Source organism: Brienomyrus brachyistius, chromosome 13 (assembly GCF_023856365.1).
Source record: "Brienomyrus brachyistius isolate T26 chromosome 13, BBRACH_0.4, whole genome shotgun sequence".
Lineage (NCBI taxonomy): Eukaryota > Metazoa > Chordata > Actinopteri > Osteoglossiformes > Mormyridae > Brienomyrus > Brienomyrus brachyistius.
Genome location: NC_064545.1, coordinates 22,327,662 through 22,353,561, shown reverse-complemented (window position 1 = coordinate 22,353,561; position 25,900 = coordinate 22,327,662). Strand labels below are relative to the sequence as shown.

Here is a 25,900-nt window from a genome sequence, read left to right as displayed (position 1 = left end):
TCTTTAAGTATTGTTAATATTTGTATAATGTCGGAATAATGAAGCATTGTTTCTCACCCAGTGAAACCACTGATCACCGTAATATAATGTCAACCCCACAACATATCATAAAGCTCCCAGGACAAATGCCCTTTCATTGTCAGTTTTACCTGGACAGACCAGATTTAAATCCCGCAAAGTTTGCCAGTATGAAACTTTTCCCCTTGCTTAACTTTGCCATGCTAACTCACGCCAGTCGGCCCTTCTATCTCTCAACGCACAGCAAACATTATTCTCCCTTACAATCGCATAGGGTAGGCCAGCCACCTAGCTAAATTTACAGATTTAATTTGTTCCATTCTTTATAGCTTAGCCATCCTACATGTTAAACAAACAATGGTTAACCAGGGAAATTCAAATCCTGTATACTGCCCCCGGTGGCCTGGAGCACTTCTGCTTTGAAAATGTTAGCTGACCCTGAAGTACAAGACGCATTAAGAAAACACATCATTTAAGGTCTAGGCAAAAAAAAAAAGTATAAAAAACATAAAAAATGTGAAAATGCAAAAACAAAGAGAACACAACAGTTTTTTGTATTTTTTTTGTTTGTTTTTGAAGTTTTGAAGCTTTTTTAAGGTTTTGAGCGCCTGCTACATAAAATCTACACCGACTTTCCAATAACTCCGCCGTTATCCATGATGCATAAACATCGGGGTTACTTTCTTCCTGCCAGTCCCAATTAGCATACTACACAGGGATGTGCACTTCCTGTTTCTAGCTGTCCAGTTCAGTGAAGCAGTACTGCCTGTGACCGGTAACATAAGTCGTACAGAGGGCTTATCTCCACAACGTCCCCGTCTTGCATGAGAGGAGGACTGCCCTGCTTTCTCCCCAAGCCCTCTAATGCCAAAAGCGACCACGGAAGAATTAGCCTGAACAAGAACAAGTGCATCACCATGGCAAATGTCTGGCTCCACTTTATGCTTCTCCTGTGCTTCACCATCTCTGCACATCTTCTCCAGCTGACTGATTTCAAAGGTAAGAAAAAGCCTATTCTGTTCTGGTTTCTCAGCATCTGTTATATTCATTTGCTCCGGAATATAATAAAGGATTCCATAGACTTAATGCGCAGTTATATTTAGATTATAAAATTATTTCCAAAATAAAATGTATCATATACTGTACTTGGTATTCTTGCAGTTTTAATTAACAATATTTTAATAACTTTAGCCCTGTGTGTAGATTTTACAGAAAGTAAAATCTACACACAGCATAGAAAAATATTAGCTTATTTAAATTTTCCTAATGTTTCAAAAATGACAGAGATCTTACACCTGAGCATACTTATTCCTGCATACTCTACCTGTGCTTTTCTGCCCAGTTTTTCCAGAAAAAGGCACCGCTGGGGTGTTCCTGCTCTCATCCATCCCCAAAGCGTACGCCCTCAATGCATCTGCAGCCCGGGACATGTGTCAGCTCATGGGGATGACCTTGGCCAATCAAGCCCACGTGCAAGACGCCAACGCTCATGGATTGGAGACCTGCAGGTATAAAGGGTTGGGTTGGCTTGAGGTGAACTATGACAAATGCAGCAGTGGACGTGATGAATGTACCAGTTGCAAAGGGAAAGCAGGCCATTGAGACAGAATTATAACAGGATTATAAATTTACTCTTAAACTGGTGGGAGCCTAACAGAGATAGTGTGGCATTTCATGTTTGAAAACCTACCAATGAGCTTAAATTATAGTAGTGTGGTTATGAAGAGTGAAAGACATCAAATTGTAGAAAGCGTGAGGTGGCAGTTACTGCTGCTAACGGTATTTCAAACACTTCATAAATACTGCAATGACATCAGTGATGCTTTAGTACTGAATAGGCTCTGAAACCAGTTATATATAACCAGTTGAGTTATATTGAAAGTCCTGCACTTAAAACTTGACTTCACAATTTGGAATCATCATACAGGTTGAAGAAGCCATGATGTAGGTCATTGTGGTGGGTAATGGTCCTCCCCGATCTCCAACCACATCCAGCAGTTCACCTTCACTGCCCCTGTTTTGATCTTTGCATGTATTTCATGACAGGTACGGATGGATAGAGGAGCGGATTGCTGTTATCCCCAGGATTACATCTTCCATCATTTGTGGTCGCGGTGGCATTGGGGTCTTAATTTGGCGAGCAGAGGCCAACAGGAGTTTCGATGCATTCTGCTTCAACGGAACAGGTCGCTACATCAGTTTATGCATATTTAGCCAGTTGCATAACTTAAATGACAGGACATGCCCTTCTTTCACATCTAGACAGGTGTAAACTATCTCCTCAGGGATAGTTTAGGAATTTATGAGAGGAAGTGACCTCAGGGTTGTTTAGGCAAAGTGAAAAAGCAGAAATCGCGGTAGAGACAATTCGAAAACAATTAAGAAACATAAATAGAATCAATATCGGTGTCTTACCATAGATTAATATCAATTTGTATTATATTAATATTACAAACCTACCAGTTCATACTATTGGTGCTAATGTCAACATGTATGTGTCCTGCTTTTATTTTGGACAGATCTGAAGGTGCATCTGGCATCCCCAACAGCAGACATCTCACAAAGGAGAGGGTCCTCATCTACCCCCTTGTCCTTTCACCCATCTCCTCCACGCATCCCCCATTCCACAAGTCTCACCCCTAATGCCTCCACTCCGCTCTTCATTCCCTCTGCCTACTTGTCTACTTCTATACCAGGATGCACAGACATGGCACAGATGCCCACGATGAGCAGCGACAAGCCGTCAGGTACCTCAATGCCCCCCCTCCCCGAGACTCTGAGTCTGACCTGCATGCATTTCCTCTTCCCAGCATGACATAGCAACATGGGCATGACTCACTTACATTTGGCTACTCGTGTTTAGATGTTTTCTTGGCTGTAGTCATCCTCATCATTACTGCTGCACTGCTGATGCTAGTTTCTGGACTGTTCTACTGCAGAAGGTGAGTGTCGATCATGCCAGTTATCACACAGTCAAAATGAAAATGCGTCAATCCGGATACAGAATGTAGGCGTGGTTATCACACAATGGTTTGTGTATTCTCACTTTATATTCTTTCTATTGGAAAAAGAAAGAGAAGCTGGTCACAGTTCTGCAAAAGGGATCTGCAGAGAGAGAACAAGGACACAGAGGAACTGAAGCCGTCCGGAAAACAGGATGCAGGGGGTGACCAAGTGGAGTTTGAGGTGGATGGGAATTCAAATGACATCAGTCTGTCTGTGGTCCCTGACATGGAGCCCTGTCACCCTGACGGCAGCACAATCTACAACGGGAAATTTCAGGAGCAAAGGAAGTGAACCGTTCTCTCCGATCTGATTTTTGCATCTCGCAAACATTTTCTGGGTGTGCTTCGTTGTTCCTGAACTCTGATAAACGAGTGCACAATCAGTGCAAAAGTGTTGATTACATTGTTTTTTCCTGAAGGACTGAAGGATTGTGATCGAGGACTTTACTATTTTAAGTCCATAGACTGGCCTTGTTGTTGGAACAGGTACTTAACCTGAATTGTTCCAGTAAATTATACATGTATCAAAGGGCAAATTTGCAAGCATAGTCTGAGCATCAAAGAAGGAGAATTAACACCAGCTTGGAGTCACTGTACAGGGCTGTTACTGCAGCTAGAGTGGTAGAAAGACACAGCCTTGAGTGGAATGCATGCCTGCTTCACATCACGCCAGAAAATGGCATTTGAAAACTGTTTGGGGTCTACCGGCCAGCCACAGGAAAACAGAATTCTGAGGTGCATAGCTACTACGGAGGACATAAAATCACACTCAGAATGTGAGCCTGCACTCTGTTCCGAGCAGATTATAAAGTTCTGGCTTGTACTCATTTCCGCAGCCTGTTTATAAAAAGTTCTGCTTAGATCATTTATATGATTTAAAGTTTCCCATGTAATGTGCCGCTTAGAGACGTGAACAGGCTGAGCCTCCTGAGTAGATTTTGATTATTTGATCTGTGGCAAATTTTGCGGACCTCTCAGTATATTTCAGACCTATATTTCTGGGCCCCTGAGAAGTGTGAGGCCCCTGATTCTGTAAAGGTATCCGTGCCCCTCGGATACCCCTGCATGCAGCTGCCATCCGTGGCAGCCAGGTCAGACAGCTGAACACCCGACGTGAGACGATTTCTGAAGGAATAAAAGCCATGACTCGTCTTCTCTGTGGTCATGTTACTTAAGCTGTGCCCCTGAATTTGCATGGAAACTTAATGATGGCCATCATGACACCACACTGGAGAGATCTGGGGCTGGGGTATGCTGTCAAAACACTGTAATCATTTACATCTACTAGGCTTCTGGGAGAGCAATGAGTTACTTTACTCAGTTTTCAATAAATGTATTGAACAATATGCTGTCAAATTGCCTCTTTAAATACTCTGAGCAGGACACTCAATATTTAACTATAAAATACTACAGATCTGTGAATTGATTCTGAAAAGCCTGAATTTTAGCCATGGCCTTGTGTACCTCGGCCAGGAAATCCCCAGCTTTGAGTCCTGAGTTTCCCGGGTCCCTCCTAGCTCACCAAGAGCTTGTGTTGGATAAGAGGTATGAAAGGCGGAAAGAAAGACTGACAGTTTTTGCAGTTCCTGAAAAGCAACAGAGTTATGGTCAAATGGACCAGGAACAACATGAGTCTGTAGAAATTATGTGTTTTTGAGGAACCAGTCTCTGTGGAGGATTCCGGTGGTTGGCACTGGTCCATCGGTTGGCATGGATACAGTCTGGCAGGTCAAGCATTTTCCATTTTTGAGGACTGCAGTGTCTATTTAATATCAAACTGTGCTTATGAACATCAGTCATGTGTCTGAGCAAAGTGGCGTGACAGCCTTTGGCTTCACACAGCAGACTCGAGTCTAACCATGGGCTGCTCTTAGCAGAGATGCTACAATACATCACAGCTTTGATATTCAGTGGCTACAAAATAAGTGGTCGCATGGGCTTTTAAGATAGAGCAGATAATAACAAAGATCCTCTTTATCACAAACTCCGGTGTGTAACAGTGTATTTTACAGTCTCATTCCCTTTTTTCTCCTTATGACGGAGGGTAGGTTCTGGGTGTGTGCACTGCATGGGACGCTAATGGTGCGAGTACACTTACACACACGCGTACACTTACACATACACTTCTGGTTTTCATCTGTATATCTGCACCATCTAGCACTGCATCATCTAACTCTTAAGGTTACAGCCAATCACACTATGCATTAGAAAGTTCCGCACGCCCTCTACTGGATTGTAAATACCTATAATAATATTAAATGAACAAAATTCACATCCACTTTCTGTAACCGCTAATCCTATTCAGGGTCGTGGGGGGGTTCCAGGGCAAGGAACGACCCATAATATGGCATACTCACACACCAGTGAGCAATTTCGTAATGCCAATTAGCCACAGCATATTTTTGGACTGTAGGGGGGAAACCGGAGTACCCAGACGAAAGTCCATAATGACATGGGGAGAACATGCAAACTCCACACACGGAACCCTGGCGTGAGGAGATAATGCTAACCACTGCACTAATGTGCCTCCATTATAATATGCATCATGCTTTTAAGCATTTTAAAGAACCGATGCATTATTTCCACTTGTACTGGTACACAGGTACATAAAAATGCAATCTCATTTGGCTCACCTTTCAGACACACACACACACACGAGAGCGAGGCTTGGGGTACGAGCACAGGGCCAGCCATTTATCTGACACCCCCGGAGCAATAGGAAAGTGAAAACATTGCTCTGGAGCCCAACGAAGATGTGGCTATACTGTCAATACAGGGCTAAAACCAGCAGGCATCTAACCGCTACTATTAGGAATGAGCCCATGCGGGTTCAGCCCTCGAGTCCGAAGGGGCGGGGAATTCGCTCCCTGTTAGTCATGTGACCGATTGGCCCGGAAACACTCAGTAATGGTCATGCGCTTTTGTTTTGTGCAGGACGGAAGTAGTACTGTGCCTCTTCAGTGTGGTCGCGTAGATGGTCTCTGGTACCAGTGCGTAGCAAGACGCTTTGTGCGGATCCGAGGATCACACCGCCAAGATGTCTCGGGGTTCTATCGAAATCCCGCTTCGGGACACGGACGAGGTAAGCGCCCCTGTTCGATTGGTTCCTCTGCTCGTGGGCCTTTTCGTGCACGCTAGCTCTTCAGTAGCTAATCTCAGCGAAAATGGCGTTGTAGAATATCTGACCGGGAAAGTCTTTTATTAATTCAATTAAAGTGTTCCAAGATTCATCCGTTCTCGTGATCATACGGTTTAAGCGGTTTTTACATTTTAAAAACCGCAGCTGTGATGGTTGCGCCTCCGTAAGTTACAATGTCAAAGCGGTAGGGAGTTTAATGAACTAATTGAATTGTTTGCTGGATCAGGCGCCTTTGACGTTACTACCTAGATGCGGTGACAGATGAGGTCACGATTTCTACTTTGCGCGCCGCTTATGGGTACAGTGCGTACTCTGACACTTGTTCAGGAGAGGAATTTACACCTGTGAACACCTGTACCTTGGTCAGTTTTTGAATAACCAGTGCATGCGCAGGAAAAATAGATACAAGGCGCGATAATGAAGTCAATCTGGTTATGCTCCACTATCCATGAAGGATGAAATTCTAAAGTTAAATCTAACGTAATATATGGAAATCATATATGTAGAAGCACGTAAGATCCCTTTAACAGAGTGGCCAGCATGCACACATCTTCATAGCTTCGTTAAATCTGACGCAGGTCATCGAGCTTGACTTCGACCAGCTTCCCGAAGGAGACGAGGTCATCAGCATCCTAAAGCAGGAGCACACGCAGCTTCACATATGGATTGCCTTGGCGGTGAGTCCTGGGGGTCCTTCAGAAGCACAGCCTTCCTTACGGGCAGAAAGACGACGTAGGGGAAAGTACATCCTGGGTTCGGGGCTGTATTAGTGCCGTTGGACTGTGTGCAGCAGGTCTTCAGAGAAGGTTTTGGAACTTTTTTTAATGTGTGATAAAGGTTTCCTGAAACCATGACAGTTAGGAGATTTGCGCTGTGTCTGTAGTCATCTAGCTACATTGCCATATTTACTAGTACTCTGAAATACCTGCTAACCTCTATTGTTGATATGATAGAGATGACCAGCCATTATGGGCAGCATTTTTTGTTTTATAATTTTTTTGAGAAGCTGCAGAAATGATGGGTCCAGTCTACATTTTCTTTATGGCCGTATGTTTTAGTATTTAGTATGTGTGAAGATTCAAGTAGGGACCTTCCAAACCTAAAGCATCTGTCTGTCTCAGTTGGAGTACTACAAGCAAGGGAAGACGGAGGACTTCGTAAAGCTCCTCGAAGCGGCCCGCATCGATGGAAACCTGGATTACAGGGACCATGAAAAGGACCAGATGACCTGTTTGGACACCCTTGCAGCCTACTATGTACAACAGGCTCGCAAGGAGAAGAACAAGGATGCCAAGAAGGAGCTGATCACGCAGGCCACCTTGCTGTACACCATGGCGGACAAAATCATAATGTACGATCAGGTGAGCTTCTCATTTTCTCTTCCAAATCCAATGGTATCTTGAGGTGTCAAGTCTTCCGATGAACCTGATTGCTACCTCTGAATTCATCAGAACCACCTGCTGGGTCGAGCCTGCTTCTGTCTGCTGGAGGGGGATAAGATGGACCAGGCTGATGCGCAGTTCCACTTCGTTCTCAATCAGTCCACGAATAACATCCCTGCACTTCTTGGCAAGTGGACTTAAATTTTTAGCCCATACAATTAAAGATGTCCAGTCTATACTGAATACGAATGATAGATATAGCATCTTGAATAGTCTGTCTGTTCACAGGTAAGGCCTGTATCTCCTTTAACAAGAAAGATTACAGAGGAGCTCTGGCCTATTACAAAAAAGCACTTCGCACAAACCCAGGGTGTCCCGGTAAGCTCCACCATGACTTGCGTTGGAGGTCAGGAGTGGTTTCTGTGGGGCCCAGCAAAATGTCTCACCCTCTGATTCTGCCCTCTAGCGGAGGTGCGACTGGGCATGGGTCACTGCTTCGTGAAGCTGAACAAACTGGAGAAGGCTCGGCTTGCGTTCGGCCGCGCCCTGGAGCTCAATTCCAAGTGTGTGGGAGCCCTGGTGGGACTGGCTGTGCTGGAGCTCAATAACAAGGAGGCTGACTCAATCAAGAAGGGTGTGCAACTGCTGTCCCGTGCTTACACCATAGACCCGAGCAACCCCATGGTGCTCAACCACCTGGCCAATCACTTCTTCTTCAAAAAGGTAAAAAGGGACAAATGGCTGGGGGATGGTTGCCGTTATTGGGTACGGGTCTAAATGGATTATCCATCGCATACTTTCAGATAATATAGATTTAGGATGTTGTTGCTAGGAATTGGAAGTTGCTTTTTTTCTTTTGTTCCCACAGCTCTCCTTTTCTGTTTTATGATAATTTTCTTGTTGTGACTTTTTTTTCGTGCTTTTTTTTGCTTACAAGGATTACAGCAAAGTGCAGCACCTGGCACTTCATGCTTTCCACAACACGGAGGTGGAGGCCATGCAGGCGGAGAGCTGCTACCAGCTGGCTCGCTCCTTTCACGTTCAGGTCTGAGCTCGGCGCAACTGTCTCGTAGGCTGTCGAGTCCGTATCCCTTCATGACTCGGCACATGCTACCTGGCTTCACTGCGGTCGCCTTACAGTGAATGTCACCCTATAGGAGGATTATGACCAGGCCTTCCAGTACTACTATCAAGCGACCCAGTTCGCCTCCTCTACCTTTGTGCTGCCCTTCTTTGGTCTGGGGCAGATGTATGTGTACCGCAGGGACAAGGAGAATGCAGCGCAGTGCTTTGAGAAGGTTCTCAAAGCCTACCCTAACAACTACGAGACAATGAAGATCCTTGGTTCTTTGTATGCTACCTTGGATGATCAAGAGAAGAGGGATGTGGCCAAGGTGAGGAGAGATGACTCCTGTGATTGTGTCTCTATGCTTCATAACCGATGGGGTAAGAACAGCTGACCTCTGTTTTTTGTATTTCAGGGCCACCTGAAGAAGGTAACTGAGCAGTACCCTGATGACGTGGAGGCTTGGATTGAGTTGGCTCAAATTCTGGAACAGACAGACATCCAGGTATCGCTTTTAATTTTCCCCACATCCTTCAGTACTGTAATGCTGGTCCCATCTTTAAAAGACCATGGAGGGAATGCCTTGCCGTCATCCTTCTTTTCTGCAGGGGGCGCTGTCTGCATATGGGACAGCCACTCGCATATTGCAGGAGAAAGTCCAGGCTGATGTTCCCCCCGAGATTCTTAACAACTTGGGGGCTCTGCACTTCAGATTGGGCAACCTGGGTGAAGCCAAGGTATGCTAGTTAGACATGTGGAGGGAATAGGGACTAGAGCTAGCCATCCCGTTAGCATGTTAGTGTCCTACGTACATGAGCTACATGGCTTACAGTGACTTACAGAGGGAATTGGGACTAGAGCTAGCTGTCCTGTTCCCTTTTCAGAAATATTTCCTGGCCTCCCTGGAACGGGCAAAAGCTGAGGGCGAGCATGACGAGCACTACTACAACGCCATCTCCGTCACCACCTCCTACAACTTGGCCCGGCTCTACGAGGCCATGTGCGAGTTCCACCAGGCCGAGAAGCTCTACAAAAACATTCTGCGCGAGCACCCCAACTACGTCGACTGTACGCACCATCCCACCCGCTTCCCTGGGCCTCCTATATCTGGCGGTCCCGCTCTGATGCGTCTGTCTGTCGTGTCCGCCAGGTTACCTGCGCCTCGGGGCTATGGCTCGCGACAAGGGCAACTTCTACGAAGCTTCCGACTGGTTCAAGGAGGCCCTGCAGATCAACCAGGTAGCTCTCAAAAAGTTTGCGATTCTTTCTTGAATGCTGGACACATGTTGTGTCCTGTCAGGCACTTTGACAAGTTGGCTTGTGCCCGCTACCCCTCTGCTCTACCAGGACCACCCAGATGCCTGGTCCCTTATTGGGAACCTCCACCTGGCAAAGCAGGAGTGGGGTCCGGGCCAGAAGAAGTTTGAACGTATCCTGAAACAGCAATCGACGCAGAACGACACGTATTCCATGTTGGCGCTGGGAAATGTTTGGCTGCAGACGTTGCACCAGCCCACCAGGGACCGTGAGAAGGTACAGCAGCTTCTGGCCCATGCTTGGCTGGACATGGTTGGGCTAGGATGGGCTGGGCTGGCCGGGGCGTTCAGCCGGTGACTAAGGGGCCACACTCCCTGTTGTCTCCACCAGGAAAAGCGGCACCAAGATCGGGCCCTGGCAATCTACAAGCAGGTCCTACGCAATGACTCGAAGAACCTCTACGCTGCCAACGGCATCGGTGTGTCTTCATGCGACCATATGTGTTTTGTCAGGCCTTCATCGCTTACGATTCCTAATCAGATCCGCCATCATTTTCTCCTCTCTCCTCCTCACCTGTCTACAGGTGCCGTCCTGGCTCACAAGGGCTACTTCCGCGAAGCCCGGGATGTCTTCGCCCAGGTGAGGGAGGCGACGGCGGAGATCAGCGACGTCTGGCTTAACCTGGCGCACATCTACGTGGAGCAGAAGCAGTACATCAGTGCGGTGCAGATGGTGAGGAGAGGCAGAACTTGGGGGCGGGGACAGGGGGCGTCGCCGGTGTCAGGCAGGCCATTGGTGTGGCCCACTGTGTGTCTGACCCGTGTCCATGTGTTTTTTTTTTTTTTTTGTGCAGTATGAGAACTGCCTGAAGAAGTTCTTTAAGCACCAGAACACGGAGGTGCTCCTCTACTTGGCCCGGGCCCTTTTTAAGTGTGGGAAGCTGCAGGAGTGCAAGCAGACCTTGCTGAAGGTGAATGAGGACGTGGGTGGGGCGGATGCCTGGGTGGTTTCTCGCTTCCTGCATCTCTGTGACGGAGGGTTGGTATTATGTCATTGGAGATGAGATTCTCATGTCATCACCCCTCCCCACCAGGCCCGACACGTGGCCCCTAACGACACAGTACTGATGTTCAACGTGGCGCTGGTGCTGCAGAGGCTGGCCACGCTGGTGCTGAAGGATGAGAAGAGCAACCTGAAAGCTGTGCTGAGTGCGGTCAAGGAGCTGGAGCTGGCCCACAGGTAGGCGTGGCTCGGCGGGTAGGACGCCAGACTTGTGCTCAGAAGGTCACTGGTTCAAGTCCCAGGGTCATCAGAGTGGTTTACAAGGTTCTTAACCCCAGTTACTCCAGGGACTGTCTGACCCTGTGTCACTTTGGATAAAAGCATCTTCACAATTAATGTGTGGTGTGGCCTGCAGGGGGCAGACCTGCATCACACACGGGATGATAAATCTTGACTTTTCCTCCTTGGCCTGCTGTGCAGATACTTCAGCTACCTGAGCAAAGCGGGAGACAAGATGAGGTTCGACCTGGCTCTAGCTTCCACAGAGGCTCGGTAAGGGATCTCCAGTTTGGAGGGAACCTGGTGATATTTTCCCGCGACTGCATCCTGTGAACACAGACCTGTGCGTGTGGCCCTCTAGGCAGTGCTCGGATCTGCTGAGCCAGGCGCAGTATCATGTGGCTCGGGCCCGGAAGCAGGATGAGGAGGAGAAGGAGCTCCGTGCCAAGCAGGAGCAGGAGAGGGACCTCCTGCGGCAGCAGCTGATGAAGGAGCAGGTCAGTGCTGACCCTTTTCCCACTCGGGGGGGGGGGGGGGGGGGGGGGGGGCGTGACCGCCTGATTTCCCAGTTCACCACATCGCGCTTTGGTCCGGCAGGAGGAGAAGCGCAACAGGGAGGCTGAGGAACAGAAGAAGCTGCTGGAGCAGAGGGCCCAGTATGTGGAGAAGACCAAGAACCTCCTAACATTCTCCGAGGGCATGAAGGAGCCATCCAAGGAGAAGAAGAAAAGCAGTTCTGGAAGGGTGAGTGCCAGCATTGTGAAGTCGGGCTCTGACTGTCCCGCTAGTGAAAAGGAAAGGGGGCTGCTTGGGAAGTAGGGTGATGGCTAGCTCAGTAGGTTAGGAATCTCTGCCCGTATCCGGGAGGTTGTGAGGTCAACTCCCATGGCTGACGGGGTAACCATATGAAAGTTTTATCTCTGAAATATATGTTTGTCGTTCTATAGCGCAAGAAGGGGGGCGACATGGATGACTTTGTCAACGACGACTCCGACGAAGACTTGCCCATGAAGAAGAAGAAGAGGAGGAAGGGCGGAAGCGGGAGTGAGCAGGAAGTGGAGGACGAGGAGGGTGAGAGGAAGCCACGCAAGAAGAGGAGAAGGTGAGGCTGCAGGGGACAGACGTCAGAGGGTGGGTCAGACAGGACAATCCATCTAACCATGAATATGGTTGGGTGCTTCAGGGCTGATTTTAATGCATGTTGCCTGAAATTTTTATATTCCGGTGGGAATTTCCTGCAAGTGGTTCCACATGTATGTTACAGATCTGTGAAGGGAGGCGACGAAGGCAGTGAGGATGATGAACAGGCATCCCAGTCCAAGAAGCCACGCAAGGCCAGGGAACGAAAGCGAATTGAGAAGGTCTGTGTCGTCGTCGCCCCCCCCCCCACTTCCCAAAATGTATGACTTGGTGTGAATGTTCATGAAAGTCCCACTTATGGCGTGGAATTATTAACACAGGTTAAGCCAGAGAGGATGCCACAGTCTCTCAAAGGGAAGATCAAATCCAAGGCCATCATCTCGTCCTCGGATTCCTCCTCCGATGAGGATGGCCTGAAAATCGCTGAGGACAGGTGAGCCTTTCGATATCCTGAGAGGAATCGGTGCTTCGCTCTGCATGCAGAGTGCAGTAACAGTTCCCACGCATCCATTTCCCAGGATCCCCCGGGACAGCGGCTCCGGCTCTGAAGAGGAGTCGTCGCACAGGAAGCGCATCGCGTCGGACAGCGAGTCGGACGGAGGGCGGGATGGTGGCAGTGGCAGCGAGGCCGGGAGCCCACGGGAGATGGCCGACTCTGAGGACGACTCGGGCAGCGACAGGCCGGTGAATCGGAAGCGGCTGCAGCCACAGTCCGACTCAGAGCAGTCTGACAATGAGAGCAAGAGGAGCCGCTCAGAGGCCTCCGGGGAGGACTCGCGGCCCAACTCGCCTGTCGCGGACTCGGACAGGGGCTCGGACAGGGGCTCGGACAACGAGGGCTCGCCACGTAGATCTGACAATGAATCTGAACCAGAGCACTCCAACAACGAGGCGTCCAATCCGGGCTCCGACGACGACAGTGACTGAGGGCCGGACGTATTCTCCTCACCCCTCACATAAAGAGAACCTTTCGACAGTAACCCATTTTTTTTTTTTTTTTTGCATTATTCTACTGAAATAATCACGTGAAACAAGGTGATGTGCCACATTTGGAGTTCTGATAACGTTTCTGTTTAAATTGTACGTCGAGCTCCAATCTCACCTCATTCTTTCTAGATTTCTTTTGTAGTTTTTTTTTTTGTTGTTAATGAGTTATGGGCGTCGGACCTGTGTTGTGTATATTAAAAGCTACACCCAATTAAGATGCCAAATTCTTTTCAGAACTTTTAGAACAATATGAACTGTTATGTAGGCAATAAAAATGGATAAATGAACCATTTATTTGCTCCTGATTACATCTTTGTTGACGTATTTGTTAAATGTGGTTAGGTTTATATTAATTTGAGGAAAACTGGGTATACTGAAGTGACTTCGGTGTCATTACTGCTAACTATGAGGCTATAAAGTTTTGTTTGGGTCTTTAACCACCCAGAATGCAGTCTGTGCTCAGCGAAGTCTGAATTATGCAAGCGACTTCAGAGGTTCCACTTACACCGAGCAGTAAAACTTTAACATGTTCCTACAGTAGCGGGAAGTTTTATGACATTTTGATTTTGTAATAAGATCTAAAAGTTTAATGCTCATACGCTGTGAAATTTAAATATGATTTGACCACCAAAGTCAGGTCCCATGAACATTACTATAGGTAAAGATATATATGTATCAGATTTTTCAACACCAAGGGTCCGACAGTGGAATTGCAGGTATATATATTGGTTCATGAGGTCCGCTATAATAGAGATTAGGCAGCGCTTGTGTAATGTTTGACCTTTGACCCTGGAAGATGTCCATTGCGCTCCCATCTCATGCAGATGGGTTCAGGTATAATTAGTCAAGGTAGGGTCACACCTTGAGTTGACTTTCGGTTTCTATTAGCAACGGGCCTGGTCCGGTTTCTGCACGTACCCCTGGGGCTGGTGTCAGCTGACCCATGAATAATTCATCCTATCTGACAAGGCAGGTAATGGGGAGATCCAGAGTCAGAGCTGGGCCAAAGCTGCTCCGCTACGGTGCGCTTTGCCGGCCGGAGCAGAACCGGCGCCGCCTGCGCGGATGTCGCTGAAAGCCGCCTCGCAGTTGGACCTCCACGCCAGCCCCTCCTCGTTGGGGCCGTGGAAGCCGCTCTCCCTCAGCAGTGGCAGCGTGGAGGGCCGGCAATCCCGCGCCAGGGACGGCCAGGAGGAGGTGCTGGCTGCGCCGAGAACCTGCCGGCGACCCGTCAGAGTCGTGCGGCCCGTTAGCGCGCTCAGCCCCAATGCCTCCTTTCTGCAGATCAGCCGCCTGCAGGGGGAGCTAGTGAGGAAAAGGAAGGTAATGCATTATTTTCTTTTCCTTTACACATCGTTTTATTTTAATAATGTAAATAATTTTATTTTGAACTAATTCAGTCCGTATTGGTCCTCCTAATGGTGTTTCTTTGCTTGAGGGGTGGGTTTGGCGATCATGTGACTTATGGAGGCCTGTTTCTGTAGCCTCGCAAAGCACACGTGAACCGGGAGGTCCACTCAGGTACCGTCTGTCTCTCATCACCCCCTTCTCCGACCCCGCGGATGCAGGGATCGATGAGAGGCGTGGTACTGTGCGGTTAAACGTCTGCATTTAGCGATGCGTTACAGATACCGCACTCAATGGCCACCCCACAGAAACACAGGCTGTTTGATAACTCTGAAGCTAATCACTAATGCACACCGATCGCCTAATGTCTGATTGCAAATGCCAGCAGTCATTCTTAGCTGGCTGACAAATTACTCGCTATTCACCAGACACCGTATTCCGATGTGCACTATATCAATAGATACAGTTGTTTACAGTCTAATCTGATCATCAGTTTCTGAAAATATGAATCTAAACCTAAAAATCTACCAAAAAGCATCCAAAATGTGCCGTCTTTCTTACTCTTTCTCTCGTGAGAACCACTGTAGTGTCATATTACAGCAAGCGGAGACTATTTACAGGTTGTTGTTAGTTCTTGATAATCTCAAGCCTTAGCAGTTTATCAGTTTTATTGTCACATGTTATCAGAGGAATGCAGTGACATTATTATGCCAATTACAGCGAGGGCAGGGTTGTCAGCTTTGGTCAGCTGGCTGGCATGAGATGTTCAATTCCTTCACTCATTTACATGTATGTAACAGTTTTATTGCCTTGTGAATAGCTTTTAATGTAGCTAATTATAGGCTTATAATGTAATAATATAGAGTTGCTGTAAGATTTCTTGTGTGAGAGTCTGAAAGCGTGAGTGTCACGGCACATGCGTGAGAGTCAACAGTCCTAGGAGGGAACAGCCGCACGGGAGGGCAAGATGACCGACAACAATGTAACAGAAGACAACACCGTACAAGACAGAGGAGTGCAATATGATAATGAGTAAAGAGGAAGTACTAACCAAGTCTAATGGGGATAATGATGGCACTGGACCACAGTATAGTAAAATAATCATTGGTGACATGCATATCTGTCTAGCTATATTTACCATTAGTGGCTAACTGTGCATTAGCAGCTAGCCATGGACCCGCGGGGTGAGCAGTAACTCATGTGCCCTCAGGAATGCGAAGACCTGAAGCAGGAGAACAAGTTCCTGTCTAATGAGATCCACATGGAGCGTATAGTGATGCGCACGGAGAACGAACTGACCATGAGGAACCTGCGCGGCCTGAACCAGGAGCTCCAGGGACAGATCAAGGAGGTGCGCTGTCCAGGAGTACCATCAGTGCATTCTGGCCCATCCGCAGCGCCACCCGGTGGCATAGGAGAGTTTGATATTGGGGAGGACACACTGCAGGCTGCCCTCCAGGTTCCTGCTCTCCCTGGGGCCACCTTCGGGTCGCTCTCAACAGAACTGGGCCTGATTCACAATTTTTATTATCTTGAAAATGATATTGCTAGCTGACCTATTCTAGTACACTAGGCTTGGTGATGATTTTAGGTGGTTTTTTGTGTAACTACGGAGCTCTCAAACCTATCCGTACATCATCTTCTAACTGCTTATCTGGGTCAGGGGTCAGATCCACATGCTTTGTTGCAAATGTAGAGAAAATGAAGCTCTGTACACACTTAGATACATTATTTTTATTTGGCCACCAGATGGCAGCAATCTCTTCCCCGGTCCTCCTCCACTCAAGCAAAGAGCTGAACATCCCCCAGGGGGCAGCAGGGCACAGTATGTCTGCTTTGGATTTGAGGGGAAAATTCTATATATATATAGGTGCACCGGCAAAGTTTACGATCGATTATACAGTGCACAAGCAAGCCGTTGCAAAATACTTTGCCACTTTAAAGACAGAACTGCGTATATCAAGTTACGTAACAAAACATATAAAATCATTCCAATTTACAAGGCAGTGATGTTTTGTTTTGTTCCCTGCACTTATAAAGGGAGGTAATCGCATGAAATTTTACACCCATGGTGAGATAGGCGGAATTACCCAGAATTCTTTGCTGTTGTCTATTGGTTTCCTTTCTGTTTGATCCTAATATTCCACTCTTTAACAGTCTTTAAGTTTTAAAAACATATACAAATATATGTATGTATTAGGGCTGCAGCTATCGAATATTTTAGTGATTGAGTATTCTATCGATTATTCCATCAATTAATCGGATAAGAAATACTTCTGTCTTATTAAAGAATAATAGTAACTATTCAAAAAAGCAAAAATAGACGGGTCTCTTAAAATGAACAACTCATGGGTTTCTTTTTTAGGAACATTTTTAATGATTGAACTTCATACAACAACTGACAAAAGAACTGAACCCTTTTAGTGCATTTAAGTACATATTTGTTTTGGGTTTTTTTAAAAAAGAAAACACTTTCTTAAATGTAAAAATGGAATAATGTCAAATAAAATTACTGAAAAAGGTATACATATATCTTAAACTAGGCATAAATTAAAATTACTCTCTGTACTCTTGTACATTTATACGAGGCATAAAAAAGTTTTGACAAGATTGTATCTACTGGATGAGGTAGGAATGGTGTGTGTAAGTGAATGTGAGTGACAGTCTGTGTGTTTAAGTGTGTTAGAGAATCAGTGTATTTGTGTCTTTAAAGTCTTTAAAGGAGCATATCAACATGCTCAGAACTGAGGCATGCCCTCCACTTTGACGCAATGTTTCTTGCTGCAGAAAATAGACGTTCTGATGGTGTAGATGTTGCCGGAACACACAGAAAGCACTTTGCTATTTATATTATTAATATTATTATAATCATGTAATATTATTAATATTAATCTAAATCTGCAAAATAATATTACTAAAGCCTTGAAATAGATCTAGCTGTGTACACTCCATGCTCCCTTTTAGACTCACCCCTGCATGCTAGCTGCAGGTATCACTGTGACAAAGTGTGACGGCTGATGTCAGCCTGCTGCAAGTTGCCAAATTTAAATATTGTGTCAGACTAAGCTAACAGTTTATCTGCATACAAACAGCTTCTATTTTAACTTGTATAGCTTTACTGTAACCTTGCCGCTATGTAAGACAAACATCGCTTTTCTTTACCTTTCAGCTTGCTGAAGAGCTGGTTTGATTACGGACTCTCGCCAGCTCTTTACCAGTAAAGGTTTAGTAGCGATTACAAGCACTGCTGCTGTTTTCCTTCACTCCACCTGAGTGTTCCATTACAGAGATGAAGTCTCTTTGCTGTTAGTGTATAGACGGGCTCCAGTTCCATGTTAAACTATGACAGCATCATTTTCACTGCTGTTGTGTTATCAGTGTTTTTTTTTTTTTTTTTGAGGAAAAATAGGTGCTGCTTGGGCTGAATCTTGTTATACTTTTTTTATTCACACATATGCCCATAAATACGTTTCTATCGCAGGTTTATTTTAGCCGCAGAGGTGAGAAACGCTCACGCTTACCTTGTACTGGTTCCGCTCTGTGGACTGGATGCATAGACTGGGTGCTTTCTGGTGAGATGTTGAATCATTGACGTTGTGCTATTGTGGTAAGCTAATTTGGTTTTACAATGGACACACTGTACAGTATTTTCGCTTTTCTTTTGTTTGAAATGGTCCCAAACTCTAGACATTTTTCTTCTTCTCTGACTTTCCTCACTATTTTCCCTGTCTTCGTCCATCGCGCCATCAAATCAAACCTGCTACACGTGATGCAGCGTAAGCACACTGTGCGACAGTAATAATCCTCCGGGTGAAACACGGTGATCACTAAACAGTATATAGTCGTGCGGATTACACGAAGCATCCGCTTCGAGGATTTTTTTTTTAATCGAGTTACTCGATGAATCGTTGCAGCCCTAGTATGCATAGGGTGATCATATTTTCAAAAAAGACATTGGGTGTGGGACATAAAGAGAGGCTTCAAAGCTACACAAATATGCACGCTGAAAGCAAATTTAAACTTGAAATAGAGCGAAATCCTAGACATTTCAGCCAGTTTTAGGTTCCAAAAAATGAGGACAAGTCCAGAAACATATGGTCACCCTATGTATGTGAGATGTCCCAGAGTGACCCCTCCAATTCCCCGTTCCAGCTGAAGCAGAAGCTCCACATCAGCCAGCAGAGGGTGACACTGTGCTCAAAGGCAGCAGAGGATGCAGAGGTGTCTCACGGTGAGGCAGAGAGGGCCCGGGCGATGGCCGAGGCCAGACTGCTGGACATCCAGAAGGACCGGGAGTTGGTGCTGGCTGAGAAGATGCAGCTGGTGCAGGAGCACCAGCAGCTGAAGAACCGGGTACTGAACCACTGTGATTGATTGATTGATGGATGGATGGATGGACGGATGGGAATTAGATTAGATATTTTATTAACCTTGAAGGAAATTGCAGACGTTCTGACAAACCGAAGCACTGATACTTTCCCTCTGCTGTACAACAAATAAGCCAATATTGGCCGCACCGCATGGTCAACTAACCACTCTTATACTGTACCACCTGACTGGCAGCCAAAGCTCTGGGCAAGACGACTGCCAATCTAAATAATTACCTTGTTAGTGTAATTAATAGTTGAGGTGCCCGGGTAAAACCAGTATGCCCTGCAGCTATCAGACAGCAGAACTACCCATCCAGCAGCAACTGCGAGTCACGGAAATGCCGTTTCGACATCTGAATATCATGCCGCTCAAAGCAGCCGCAGCCGCGAGCCCCAGGCCGGCTGCCTCCTGCATGACAGGTGGGCTTTAATCAGTCTGGGCGCCCTGATGCTCCCTTCATGTTGGCTTCAGAAACCAGAAATACAGAGCAAAATGGTATTAGTGGAACAGAACAAAGGGGTGCAAATAGCAGAATGAATTCCAATTAGATCCAAAGTCAAAAAAAGTAAAAAAAATCTTTTACTGTCAGCTTCAGATATATGAGTCATACACTGAGCTGAGGTATTGATCTTATTGTACATTGGATGTGGGGGGGGGGGGATGGAGGGGGGCGAGACTGGCAGCAGCTGTGGGGAAAAGCTGGATTTTAGCCTTAATCTGGGCACAGATTGACCTGTACAGTTTGCCTGATGGTAAGAGCTCAAATAATAATCAGTAGCTGGCGTGTGGCGGCCCTTTGCTTGGTTTACTTATTACCTTCCACTGTTTTCTGTGAAGCCATTAATTCTCCACCGCAGCCTCTTATAGGACGAATGATGACGTTGCACATTACGTGTGATGTTCCTCTGTAACCCTTCGGTTCAGAGAGTTCCGCATGCGAGGGACTTTTACATACTTACTCTCTGAGCATACAGAAGGACGCGACATAACATGTTCCCCAACATTCGTTTCCCAACATGTGTCTTACCTTCTAGCACATGGATATTCAGCTGCTTCTGGCCCAGACGGAAAAGAACTACTTTGAGACCAAACTGAAGCTGGATAGGGTCTCCTCAGACAAACAAGTTCTCGTGGAGGCGAACCGTGGCCTAGAGGAGGACAAGAAGGAGCTGAGGATGAGCCAGAAGCTGCTCGCTGAAGAAAACGCAAAACTCAGAGAGAAGTGAGCTGGTTTTCCTCATGGCCTTCATCAGTCCCTGATAAACCACATCCCGGGGTTCATTGTTTAAAAACCTTACCGTGTCTCCCTGCTTTAACAGACTGAATCTATCACAGTGACTTAAGCGTGTAGATAATTAGTAAACTGTGCTTTGCTGTTCTCATCTTTTCTTTTGTGAAGTCAACTCCGCTTTTGTTTTATTAGCAGTGAAAAACGAACAGTCAGCGCTTGACTGGATTTACCACCAGCTCCGGCAGAATAATTCAACACTTAAAGCCTGTTCATTTATTCTCAGTTTATATTGCATACAGCTGAGGTAGAATGAACTGACATGCTGGAGAGTGTTATTCCATCGCCTCTGGGGACAATGAGTCCCTTTGTCACCGAAACAGATGTCATTTACTGAGACAGCCAAAGGTTTTTATTGTCAGAGTGAGATTACGTTAACGGCTGCCCAAGTCGATGCAGTCACAATTGTGAGGAAAACATTATATATGAGATAAACAATATACCAAAGAAGTAAATTATATATACAAGTAAACAATATGTTGAAGTGTTCAAACTATTAAGATAGCAAATTAATAAGAGACTATGTAAGCTAAGATAAATTGCAGAGGTGACATGTAACAGTTTTATCATAGGTTATTGCACGCTTGCATATTGAAATCATAGACAGCACGTGATTTTGTGTTTTGTTTTGGTCAGTCTTTAACGCTAGTAAGGCAGCATGTTTTTAAGTCTTCGTAAACTTCATACAAATAAGCATGGAAGATTGTCCAGCAGGTGTTTAAAATGTATTTTAACTCCAAAATGGATTCATTTTTAAGACTGGAGTTCATTGTAAAAGGACCTAGCATAAGGATACTGAAACCTGTAAACCTGAAACCTCACTGTTTCTGTTTCCTCTGTGTGCTTCACCCCCAACATTTCTCACCATCTAGAACTATGACACTGTCACTCAGAAGTGGCTGGTCTATAATGTGTTGTGCAAGTCCATTGTGTTGCAAATGTACTTGCACTCTGATATTTTTCACTACACTAAATAATAAATAAAGACGTCTCTTATTTAGGAGATGCTGAAGCAGCATGTTCTGCGAAGCAGCTAGTTAGTTATGATCTTCTGACTCTACTCATTAGTTGTTTGTTTAGTTCTGCAAACATCTGGGATTGGGTGACTCTCTCCTGGCCGCCTCGCAGGGAGGCGAGCTCCCGCCGTAAGGCCGTAGCAGCTGAGGAAGTCTGTGAGCGTGTGTCCCAGGCGCGGAGAGATGCGGAGCGCCAGTGCCGGCTAGCGGAGCAGGAGACGCGCGAACGAGCAGAGGAGAGCCTGAGTTGGAAGGAGAAGCACCAGGCGATGGCGGCCACACTCAAGGCCCTGGAGGATCTCCGCTCCCAGAGACAGAATAAGGCGGTAAGTGCCTCCCATTTGTAGAAAGGGACGATCGCCATGAGGGCCGCAGTGCCATGACTGAAGCGGTTAATCTTCAGGGTAATGCACAGGATCGTCTCGGACTGTAATGTCTCTCTGTACTTGGATATGTGCAAGTACATATGCTACAGATCTGAAGGCTGTTAGGGTAATGGAGGAGAGCACCTGATTTTCAGGTTTTAGGCTTAATTTTCCAGCACTAGCAATGATGTCTATCTTTCAGTCACAATATTATGACACAATATTTGGCTAAACGTGATACATCTTCTGAAGGTCAATGGCTGGGTTAGAGAGATGAACGATAACAATGGCCAGAGGAAAACCTGTATTTTTTTTTTGACAAATTACCCCCCCCCCCCCCCCCCCGCGCCCCACAAACTGCTTTAATGTTTCGCTTCTTGTCAGTCTCAAGCAAACATCAAAAGCTACTTCCTGTGTATGACTGAGAGTGACCAGCGAATCAAGATCTTGAAGAATTCTGATGGGTCACCCAGGAACTTTACGGTAACTCCTGGGCTCGTTGTGCTGGGCAGGAAGCAGACTGCTGGAGCCTCAGTGCTGATGAGTAGGGCTGCAGCTATCGATTATTTTAGTGACCGAGTATTCTGTCGATTATTCCATCAATTAATCGCGTAATCGGATAAGAAATACTTTTGTCTTATTAAAGAGCAATAGTAACTATACAAAAAAGCAAAAATAGGCGGGTCTCTTAAAATGAATAACTCATGGGTTTCCTTTTTAGGAATATTTTTAATGATTGAACTCCATACAACAACTGACAAGAACTAAAACCCTTTTAGTGCATTTATGTACATATTTGGTTTTTTTTTTTTTAAAAGAAAACACTTTCTTAAATGCAAAAATAAAATAATGTCAAATAAAATTACTGAAAAAGGTATACGTATATCTTAAACTAAGGCATACATTAAAGTTACTTTGTATTCTTGTACATTTATACGAGGCATAAAAAAAAGTTCTGACAAGATTGTATCTACTGGATGAGGTAGGAATGGTGTGTGCATGTTCATGTATGTGTAAGTGAATGTGAGTGAGAGTGTGTGTTTAAGTGTGTTAGAGAATCAGAGAGTGTGTGTGTGTGTAAGCCTTTAAAGGAGCATGTCGTGGTTGCAATGAAGAAAAGTGAGCATATCAACATGAACTGAGGCATGCCCTCCGCTTTGACGCAATGTTTCCTGCTGCAGAAAACAAACGTTCTGATGGTGTAGATGTTGCCAGAACACACAGAAAGCACTTTGCTATTTATATTATAAATATTATTATAATTATGTAATAATATTCATATTAATCTAAATCTGCAAAATAATATTACTAAAGCCTTGAAATAGATCTAGCTGACCTTTAGACTCACACTGCATGCTAGTTGCGGGTATCACTGTGACAAAGTGTGACGGCTGCTGTCAGCCTGCGGCAAGTTGCCAAATTTAAATATTGTGTCAAACTAAGTTAACAGTTTATCTGCATACAAACAGCTTCTATTTTAACTTGTATAGTTTTACTGTAGCCTTGCTATGTAAGACAAACGGCGGTGGATGGGAGCAGCTGAAAACTCTCGCCAGCTCCTTACCAGTAAAGGTTTAGTAGGGATTATAAGCACTGCAGGTTGTTTTCCGTCACTCCACCCGAGTTCACCATCTCTGTAACGGAACCGTCTCGTTACTCTTTGCTGTTAGTGTATAGACGGGCTCCAACTCCAGGTTAAACTACGACAGCATCATTTTCACTGCTGTTGTGTTATCAGTTTTTTGAGAGAAAATAGATGCTGCTTGGGCTGAATCTTGTTACACTTTTTTATTCACACATATGCCCATAAATACGTTTCTATCGCAGGTTTATTTTAGCCGCAGAGGTGAGTGAAACGCTCGCGCTTACCTTGTACTGGTTCCGCTCTGTGGACTGGATGCATAGACTGGGTGCTTTCTGTTGAGACGTTGAATCATTGACGTTGTGCTATTGTGGTAAACTAATTTGGTTTTACAATGGACACACTGTACAGTATTTTCGCTTTTCTTTTGTTTGAAATGGTCCCAAACTTCAGACATTTTACTTCTTTTTCTCTGACTTCCCTCACTATTTTCCCTGTCTTCCTCCATCGCGCCCTCAAATCAAACCTGCTACACGTGATGCAGCGTAAGCACACTGTGCGACAGTAATAATCCTCCGGGTGAAACACGGTGATCACTAGTCGTGCGGATTACACGAAGCATCGAAGCAAAGAATTTGCATCGGCGATTTTTTTGTAATCGAGTTCTTCGAGTTACTCGATGAATCGTTGCAGCCCTACTGATGAGCTTGCAGCCCGTAACCCAGCTACAGAAGACAATTGTTTTCAAAAATCCCACTTACGTGTATATGCTCTACGTTCAGAAGGTGTTTTGGGTGGGGAGGCCTCCTATCCTCTTTTACCGTAACCATGAGATGAATTTTCCACTGGCGGTCTACCCGGGTGTTATACTCCAGTTCTGGGCATGCAGTCTTCTTCAGGATAAGATTTCAGATTGACCACTGACCTACCCAACCCTGTATGCAGGAGGGGGACCCCGTTTACATCTCCACGGCTGATACCGGAGGTGAGGATGCAGGGGAGAGGACCCAGGAGAGGTGAGGCCCCATAAGGGTTTAAAACACAGCCTTACAAAGGATGCTGTAACCTACCATACTGCTAATGGCTGTACTGCCCACAGAAGGAATTATTATATTGTACAGCAGGGCTGAGTACTTATGATTTCCCAGCCTTCCTTTACCTGTCAGCCAGGTGTGAAGCCTCTGACCAATCAAAATCAGTGATTATTCAACCAGTTAGTTGAATAATGGGAGAACTGAAAACAAGGCCTGGATTTCGAATCGAGGGCCAGATTTGTAGAGCCCTGCTGTACAATATATTTCTTGAATAAGAATGAGATTTTTCTTAAGTCTAATGCGTACGTTTTGTGTTCTCAACCACCCATAATTGTTTGGGGCCTATGAACTAGTATGAGTTATAGACTTGCCTTCAATTTAACAACTAACAAAAAATTATGCACTCTACACTACATTCAGGATCCCTTTACCAATCACCATTGAGAAGCACTGCCTATTTTCTAACAAGCAGCCCTTCCTCCAATCAGGATTATACACCGAGTGACAGCACCCAGTGCTAGGAGCAGTTTTGGTCCTGCCCACTTCTCAGAGCTGTCACCAATGGGGCCAGAGGCACCTGACACAGGTCCACGGCGGAGTGGCCGGAGAGTCGTCGAATACTTCTGGCTACCTACTGATGACCAATGAAAGGAAGGAACAGGGTGAACAGCTTTCTTCAATAATAGAACACCGAGTGGTACAGTCTTATGGTGTCGTACTTTAATAGCAAGTAGTAGTCAGTGGTACTTAAACTAAGATTAGAATTTGTAATGACTGTGGAATATTCCTACAACTAGCACAGATTTACCATGCGTTTGCAGATATCAGCACACCCTGCTTTCTCCTTTCTCCAAGATGCTCCCTCAATAAAGACAAACACTACCATTAACTGAATGTGAGGTCTTTCAGTATCTGAGGAAATTTATTAGATTTTCATGGCAGTAAAGTGACATTCTACTGCAATGGTTAGCATGGTCACATTCAACACATACAAAGAGTGACATCGTGACATGTTCACAATTCAGCTGGAGACCGAATCACAGAAACCTGTCTAAGTGTTCAGCTTTACTTAAAGTGGTACACCATGGTTTCAGCACTTAACCACACAAGGGATAATTCATAACTTCCAACATTTAAATACTGCTTGCCAATAGATTTCACTTAAGGGTTAAAAGCTTGGTTTCCCAATATCAGCTAGGGAAGTAAAATACCAATTCACATTCCTCTAGTCAATTTTATTCACCAATTAAAAAGACAAACTTAAAAAAAGAAATGCACGTTACGCTCATCTGATCAAAATCTGAACATGCCGCTTAAGTCCCTGAACATGCTGTGAGGAGAAAAGAAAATTCAAGTATCACAATGTGTGGCATACAGGTCATTGGGGGGGAGGGGGGCAGACAAAGAATGACGAGTGGCTCGATTTTGCTTCCCTCGCCTGCTGGAAGGAGCCACAAGAAGCACTTTAAGGTCTTAATTTGAAGTCTGACACTCAGGCCATGGTGCAAGTAAACCAAACGTTTTATTAACACTAGAACTGCCAAATCTACGCAAATTTGCGTAAATTCCCTGGGCCTAACACCTACTAGCATCCCTGCTGAGAGTTTCTTGGGCCATTGTCC

The 25,900-nt window shown here is 45.6% G+C and overlaps 3 protein-coding genes across 3 annotated transcripts; all 3 read left to right on the top strand.

Annotated features, from left to right (window-relative positions):
- Positions 1-759: 759 nt before the first annotated feature.
- Positions 760-4,369, top strand: lyve1a (lymphatic vessel endothelial hyaluronic receptor 1a). The gene is made up of 6 exons (XM_048973188.1): positions 760-1,017; positions 1,361-1,526; positions 2,065-2,204; positions 2,538-2,765; positions 2,882-2,960; positions 3,090-4,369. The coding sequence occupies exons 1-6, from the start codon at positions 843-845 to the stop codon at positions 3,313-3,315; spliced, it is 1,014 nt and encodes a 337-aa protein (XP_048829145.1). The 5' UTR covers positions 760-842; the 3' UTR covers positions 3,316-4,369.
- Positions 4,370-5,939: 1,570 nt separating this feature from the next.
- Positions 5,940-13,567, top strand: ctr9 (CTR9 homolog, Paf1/RNA polymerase II complex component). The gene is made up of 24 exons (XM_048972732.1): positions 5,940-6,105; positions 6,741-6,839; positions 7,284-7,523; positions 7,614-7,731; positions 7,833-7,922; positions 8,011-8,267; positions 8,482-8,589; positions 8,702-8,938; positions 9,026-9,115; positions 9,219-9,347; positions 9,495-9,678; positions 9,761-9,849; positions 9,958-10,143; positions 10,258-10,345; positions 10,451-10,599; positions 10,721-10,837; positions 10,961-11,106; positions 11,350-11,421; positions 11,510-11,645; positions 11,746-11,892; positions 12,096-12,250; positions 12,413-12,509; positions 12,609-12,721; positions 12,807-13,567. The coding sequence occupies exons 1-24, from the start codon at positions 6,061-6,063 to the stop codon at positions 13,213-13,215; spliced, it is 3,501 nt and encodes a 1,166-aa protein (XP_048828689.1). The 5' UTR covers positions 5,940-6,060; the 3' UTR covers positions 13,216-13,567.
- A 773-nt stretch (positions 13,568-14,340) lies between these two features.
- LOC125706821 (uncharacterized) lies at positions 14,341-25,146 on the top strand. Its single transcript, XM_048973661.1, has 8 exons — positions 14,341-14,598; positions 15,833-15,973; positions 18,775-18,975; positions 20,028-20,215; positions 21,410-21,623; positions 22,047-22,145; positions 24,190-24,260; positions 24,767-25,146. Exons 1-8 carry the CDS (start codon positions 14,341-14,343, stop codon positions 24,924-24,926), a joined length of 1,332 nt encoding a protein of 443 aa, XP_048829618.1. The 3' UTR covers positions 24,927-25,146.
- The last annotated feature ends 754 nt before the right edge of the window (positions 25,147-25,900 follow it).

What these genes read in the sequence shown, in the direction of transcription:
- lyve1a (XM_048973188.1), top strand. Translation starts at nt 843, where the DNA reads ATGAGAGGAGGACTGCCCTGCTTTCTCCCCAAGCCCTCTAATGCCAAA. An exon ending in CATGGATTGGAGACCTGCAG is followed by an intron (nt 1,527 to 2,064) that starts GTATAAAGGGTT and finishes ATTTCATGACAG; the next exon opens with GTACGGATGGATAGAGGAGC. An exon ending in ATTCTGCTTCAACGGAACAG is followed by an intron (nt 2,205 to 2,537) that starts GTCGCTACATCA and finishes TATTTTGGACAG; the next exon opens with ATCTGAAGGTGCATCTGGCA.
- ctr9 (XM_048972732.1), top strand. Translation starts at nt 6,061, where the DNA reads ATGTCTCGGGGTTCTATCGAAATCCCGCTTCGGGACACGGACGAG. An exon ending in AAATCATAATGTACGATCAG is followed by an intron (nt 7,524 to 7,613) that starts GTGAGCTTCTCA and finishes TGAATTCATCAG; the next exon opens with AACCACCTGCTGGGTCGAGC. An exon ending in CTACGCTGCCAACGGCATCG is followed by an intron (nt 10,346 to 10,450) that starts GTGTGTCTTCAT and finishes ACCTGTCTACAG; the next exon opens with GTGCCGTCCTGGCTCACAAG.
- LOC125706821 (XM_048973661.1), top strand. Translation starts at nt 14,341, where the DNA reads ATGTCGCTGAAAGCCGCCTCGCAGTTGGACCTCCACGCCAGCCCCTCC. An exon ending in ACCAGCAGCTGAAGAACCGG is followed by an intron (nt 18,976 to 20,027) that starts GTACTGAACCAC and finishes CTTACCTTCTAG; the next exon opens with CACATGGATATTCAGCTGCT. An exon ending in GGTCACCCAGGAACTTTACG is followed by an intron (nt 22,146 to 24,189) that starts GTAACTCCTGGG and finishes CCCTGTATGCAG; the next exon opens with GAGGGGGACCCCGTTTACAT.